At 42.9% G+C, this 6212-nt stretch overlaps 1 protein-coding gene across 1 annotated transcript in view; it reads left to right on the forward strand.

The window, feature by feature from the left end:
* LOC102134988 (uncharacterized) overlaps positions 1 to 4476 on the forward strand; it is a 30411-nt gene extending 25935 nt beyond the window's left edge. The window contains exon 3 of the mRNA XM_065530684.1: positions 3462 to 4476. Coding sequence (XP_065386756.1) covers positions 3462 to 3943 — 482 coding nt within the window. The 3' untranslated portion in view covers positions 3944 to 4476. The remainder of the gene's footprint in view (positions 1 to 3461) is intronic.
* The last annotated feature ends 1736 nt before the right edge of the window (positions 4477 to 6212 follow it).

Genomic DNA, 6212 nt, shown 5'->3' on the forward strand with positions numbered 1-6212 from the left:
GGAAACAAACACCTCAACGTGCCCCCCAGCAGTGACACTAAAAGGGACATAAATGGCACCTAAGTGGACAGAACGGAGGCAAGGCCATCTGCATTTTCTTTTTCTTCAAGTATAACTAAGTAAGGACAGACACTAGGAGGTCTGGTCCTTTTGAAATACATTTTTTCTTCATGCAATCCTTTGAGAATAACATTTTTTCTCTGGATGATACTGTGGATTATTTTTCAAAGTTCTGCTCTTCCTCTGAGTCTGCCAGATATACTTACCTCTCCCTTGTACTACAGGCTTCTTCCTTAACCTTAGATAGGCTAATTGTCATTACTCACCCTCAATCCAGGGATGATTTGCCTGGGCTCAGCAGCGCTTGCCAATGGACAAGCTGTGTAAATGACTGGTGGTCCTGCTCTCCATCCACTCATGCCCGGCCCCAGTCCAGATGCCGCGTTCATCCTGGCAAGTAGAAGGGAGCAACATTTTCACATTAAGTGTTCTGGGCTTTTTAGCAAATTATTTATTTTTATTGTGTTCTATGTATTTAAGGTATACAACATGTTTTGATATACATATACATAGTGGAATGATTACTACAGCTAGCAAATTTATATCCATCTCCTCACAGAGTTACCTTTTTATTTCCTTTTTCTTTGTGAGTAGGGGTGTGTGTGTGTGTGTGTGAGGGTGCACATACTGAGAACACCTAAAATCTACTCTAACTGCAAACCTCTGCCTCCCAGGTTCAAGTGATTCTCCTGCCTCAGCCCCTGGAGTAGCTGGGACTACAGGTGCCTGCTACCACGCCTGGCTATTTTTTGTATTTTTAGTAGAGATGGGGTTTCACTATGTTGGCCAGGCTGGTCTGGAACACCTGACCTCAGGTGATCCACCCTCCTCGGCCTTCCAAAGTGCTGGGATTACAGGTGTGAGCCACCACACCTGGTCAGAGCCTAGTCCCTTTTAAGGACTCATCTGAGTAGGTCATATGCACCTAGAATATATTTCCCTTTCTTGAAGTCAGCTGTGCCATACAAGATAACCTTGTCATGGAATGATATCTCATCATATTCATCTACTCACAGAGAGAGGAGATTATACAAGCACAAGGGTCACTGGGATCATCTTAGAATTCTGCCTACCATACCTCCTTTCCCCAAGTGTATCAAAAGTCACAAAGAGATGCCTGATGAGGGCAAGGCCCCAACACCTCATCAGACATATCCAGACAGTCTCACTTGAGGTTCTTCAGTATTAATCAATATCTTTGATATGTTCATGCATTCTTTCTCATGGAAAAAATATTTCTAGAAGTTGTATTGCAAGCCTGGCACTGTGTTAAGTGCTGGAGACACACGATGACAAGAGGTATGACCCTTGCCCTTGTTCAGGGATGCAAAGTTAATCAAATAAACATATTATGTAAAATTGTATCTTTGATTAGTGCAAAGGATATGAGGTATATGGTGCTATAAGATCCTATAAGGGGAAGATTTGACCTCATCAGAATAAAAGAACAGGAGCAGAGGCTGCTGGCTGCCCACCAAAACCCACTCTCGACTTCCATTAGAGAAGAAGGCACAGGGCTGCCCATCTGCACCGCACTTCCCAGCTTCTTTTGACTTTGGGAGTGGCTATGTAAAGAAATCCTCTCCAATGAATAGAAGTCAGTAGTGCCACTTCCAGGCCTGGGCCATTAAACTCACTGTCACACCTATGAGTGACAAAGGCATTGCCCACAGCAACCATGAGTCACATGTTAAGGATGGCAGAGCTTCAGTCAACTTAAGTCCTTCAATGACTCTATGGAGCAGAATCCTCAGCCACCACCAGACTACCAGTGCTCTCACCACCAAAACCAGTCTGGACTGTGATGTGAGAAGGAATGAAACTCCTCTTTCATTGAAGACATTACTTTTTAGGTCCGTTTCAGCAATGTAGGCTTCCCCAAGTAACACAGAACTACATGCTGGCAGGCAAAAAAAAAAAAAAAAAAAAAAATGCTTTCTTATATTATGTTTATGTAATGTGTCTCTGAAAGGCTTTCACATCTACCAGGAGATGGAATTCTCTCAATAACCCTGTGAGACAGATAGTACGCCATCTATTATAGGACCCATGCACCCATGAAGATGAGGCTCAGAGGAATTCAGTGACTCGGGGAGGGCCTCACAGCTCAGTAGTCATTCTGGAATCTCCATCACTGACTCATCATTTGAATTTACACGGGTCACCTCTCTCTTTCATCACTGATAGGATATGGTCATCCCTGTCTTTCCACCTAAGAGAGAAAAATTCTACGGGGGCTGTTCTGTGAATCCCTTAGTAAAAAATGACACAAATGTGATATTCAGTTCCATAAGTTACACATGTAGGAGAGATTAGCTATATTATTTGGCAATGCCTTCTTAATTCTTTACTCTTCAGTATCTTAGCTCCATTGGAAACAGACTGATAGGCAAAACCAAATATAGGCTGCTAAGCTACTATTGGTCTTAGATCTCTTAAATTGTAACATCTGAGGTAATGTCATTCTTGATCTCATTCTTGATGGAGATCTTTTGACTGTGTTTACTTACCTGTGTATGTTATCAGAAAATGTACCATTTCAAAATTTTTTATTCACTCATGTGTTCACCAAAAGTTATGAGCATTTTACTCTATTTAAAGTCATTATGTTAGGCCCTGGGTATCCAGTAGTGAACAATGTGGGCATAGTCCCTGCCCTCAAGAAGATTATAGTCTGATCAGAAAAGAGGACAACAAACAAGAAAATATGCAATCTTATTTAATTACAAATAGTGATTGATGGAAAGAAGGAATGAAGAAATGAAGATGATGAGAACTAAGACACACTTTTTATCTCTCTCTCGTTAAATCTTCTAAAATACATTCTGCAGGATTAGAATTACTGACAAATGTATTATTTCCAGCTTGCTAAGATAGCCCATTTTCTACACTTGGACTGCTTAAGTAGTTTTGCTTCACTTCTAAGAAATGAAGAGGTACATTTGGCACTTAGCAATAGAAATGGCTGAACTTATGTTCCTAACTCAGCTATCTTTCTACTTCTTCCAAATTGTTTCTGCTTTATATTCTTTTTCAGGTGAGAAAAATACATATTTTGATCTCAGTCTTTCATTTCAATACCCTACTCATGCAGCGTTCCCATTTTTAAGCCTAGGAGATATCGTTCTGATGTTCCTTCCTTTATTTTGTTTTTCAGGTGAGAAAGGAAGGGAGGGAAGGAAGGAGGGCGGGGAACAAACACCATAATAAATGAGGGCCTTGCTCTTTTGCACACAACATCCCAATGATCTGTCCTTGGGCCTTGACGGGGTGGCCTGATGTGACGTGTGTGAGGAAACGCAGGCACTTCCGGTGGCTGAGGAAAAGAGAAATCCCAACTTAACACTCACAGACGACGGCTGAAGCAGACACAACCACAAGGGCAGAAATCTGACTGCGAGGAACCTGGACTCTGACTCGAACACCTGCGAAGGACAGGGTTTGGGACCCTTACTTACATTACTGTATACCGAGGAGTTACAAACATTGCTCTTCCCGCCATCTTGGCTCCTGTGGAGGCCTGCAGGGAACAGGACTTCTAAAAGGAACTACGTCTGGAAGGCTGTGGTCCAAGGTCATTTTTGCCAGCTATAAGCGGAGTCTCCGGAACCAAAGGGAGAACACAGCTCTTCTAAAAATTGAAGGCGTTTATGCCCGAGATGAAACAGATTTCTATTTGGGCAAGAGATGCGCTTATGTATATGAAGCAAAGAACAACACAGTGACTCCTGGCAGCAAACCAAACAAAACCAGAGTAATCTGGGGAAAGGTAACTCGGGCCCACGGAAACAGTGGCCTGGTTCGTGCCAAATTCCAAAGCAATCTTCCTGCTAATGCTATTGGACACAGAATCCGAGTGATGCTGGACCCCTCAAGGATTTAAACTAATGAAAAGTCAATAAATAAATGTGGATTTGTGCTCTTGGAAAAAAAAAAAAATCACTGACACTCTGAGTTGTGACTTTTCTGGCACCCAATTCAGATGTTCTATGTGATGGATATGGTTTTTATTTGCTCTGTGGCCTTGGATGAGCCACTGAAAGGCCTTCATGGTTAAATTTCTATCCTGTCTCACAATGGCATCTGAACCCCTCAATAAAGTATTACATTTTTAAAATTAAAAAAAAAAAAAATCTGAGAGATACTTCTGTTCAAGGTTTAAAATGCTCTAGAACCATCATTTAGTTTGAGAAAACTATGTCCTTGCCCTGAAACCGGAGTAGAAACTGTGGCCCTGTTATCATAGTCCTGTTTCCACAAAGCCTGTTCTATATCCCCAAACAGGTTGGCAGAAGAGTTGGAAGGATCTGAGGGCCAGGGTGATGAGGGAAAAGATTTTAGGAAACAGAAAAAGAAGAACATTTATTGAGTGCTTATTATATATTCTAAGTGCTCTCATAGCATTCTCTCGTTAAATGCTCACAACTCTACAGTTCTAGCCTTCTCAGAGATTCCCCCGGCCTACACCACGTGGCCCAGAGAGGTAAGGTCTTATGTCATGTTCTCCCTTAAACCTCTCTGCATCTCTAAGCCCACGGGACAGAGGTGAGCCCTTCATGTAGGTAGCCTGGTGTCATTTTACATGTACTAATTTCCACATTTAACTAATAAAAAACTTGCCAGAAATTGGATTGGGATGTTTTTCTTCTTCTTTTGACACAGAGTTTCACTCTGTTGCCTGGGCTGGAGTGCAATGGCACAATCTTGACTCACTGCAACCTCCGCCTCCCACATTCAAGCAATTCTCCTGCCTCAGCCTCCAAAGTAGCTGGGATTACAGGCAAGGACCACCACGCCCAGCTAATTTTTTTGTATTTAATAGAGACATGGTTTCACCATGTTGGTCCGGCTGGTCTCAAACTCCTGACCTCAGGTGATCTACCCACCTGGGTTTCCCAAAGTGCTGGGATTACAGGCATGAGCCACTCGGATTTTCAGCAGATTATAGGCTCAGGGCCATATGACAATGAGAATAAAACTTTAGGGTTATATATTTTAAACTCAGTCTTTTGTTTCAATCCCTTGCTCATGCAACGTTCCCCATTTTTAAGCCAAGGAAATATCACTCTGATGTCCTGGCTCTCTGCACAACAATGAGACGTACCATCTCAGAGCTGAAACCTTGGGGGAACTCAGGCCCCAAACAGAATAGAATGTATGGCTTCCCTGAAGTGGAGTGGTACAATGACATGTGTCTTTACAAATTTAACAGGCTATAATCAGCTACAGCTGCCATGAGATGGTCTATCTGTCTTGGCATCCACCAGCCTCTGTCCATAACGTAGCTTCTCATACGGTTTAGGTATGGGAACCACACAGCTTCTAAAGTGAAGGAGGCTTCTCCAGCAGAATTGAATGGCATATGCAGATGTTGGATGAGGATTTATAATATTTAGCTATTTTTTTGATTAATATAACAGTAATTTCTTTATTCAGTCACAGAAACATCAATGTATGCTGAAGCATCTTAATTTTATAAGCACAGTTATTGGGGGAAAGTGTTACCTTTTTGTCCTAAGAAGACTCTCCAGGTACGTAGCTAGGGAAAGGTAAGGTCAGCGGCAGAGTTATATGCACACCTCCACCACCACCATCACCACTACCTCCTCCTTCATCTCTCATCCAGGTCTGTCTTAGGTCCTTTTTTCCCTTTCCTTTTTTTTTTTTTTTTTCCAAGACACAGTCTCGCTCTGTCACCCAGGCTGGAGTGCAGTGGCGCAATCTTGACTCACTGCAGCCTCTGCCTCCCCGGCTCAAGTGATCCTCCCATCACCTCAGCCTCCCAAGTAGCTGGGACTACAGGCATGCACCACCAAACCTGGCCACTTTTCATATTTCTTTTTGTAGAAATGGGGTTTTACTATGTTGTCCAGTCTGGTCTCAAGCTACTGGACTCAAGCAATCCACCTGTCTCAGCCTCCCAAAGTGCTGGGATTACAGGAGTGAGCCACTACACTCGGCCTGTCTGAGACCCTTTAACCCTTTTATGCCCGAGGTTGCATTTTTTTGAATTTTCGCAATCAGACCTTGGCAATGATCTTGAGCAGTAGCATATAAATAACTCCCACATATGGGAGGTCGAGGTGGGCGGATCATGAGGTCAGGAGTTGGAGACCAGCCTGGCCAACGTGGTAAAACCCCATCTCTATTAA

Source organism: Macaca fascicularis, chromosome 15 (genome assembly GCF_037993035.2).
Source record: "Macaca fascicularis isolate 582-1 chromosome 15, T2T-MFA8v1.1".
Taxonomy (NCBI): Eukaryota; Metazoa; Chordata; class Mammalia; order Primates; family Cercopithecidae; genus Macaca; species Macaca fascicularis.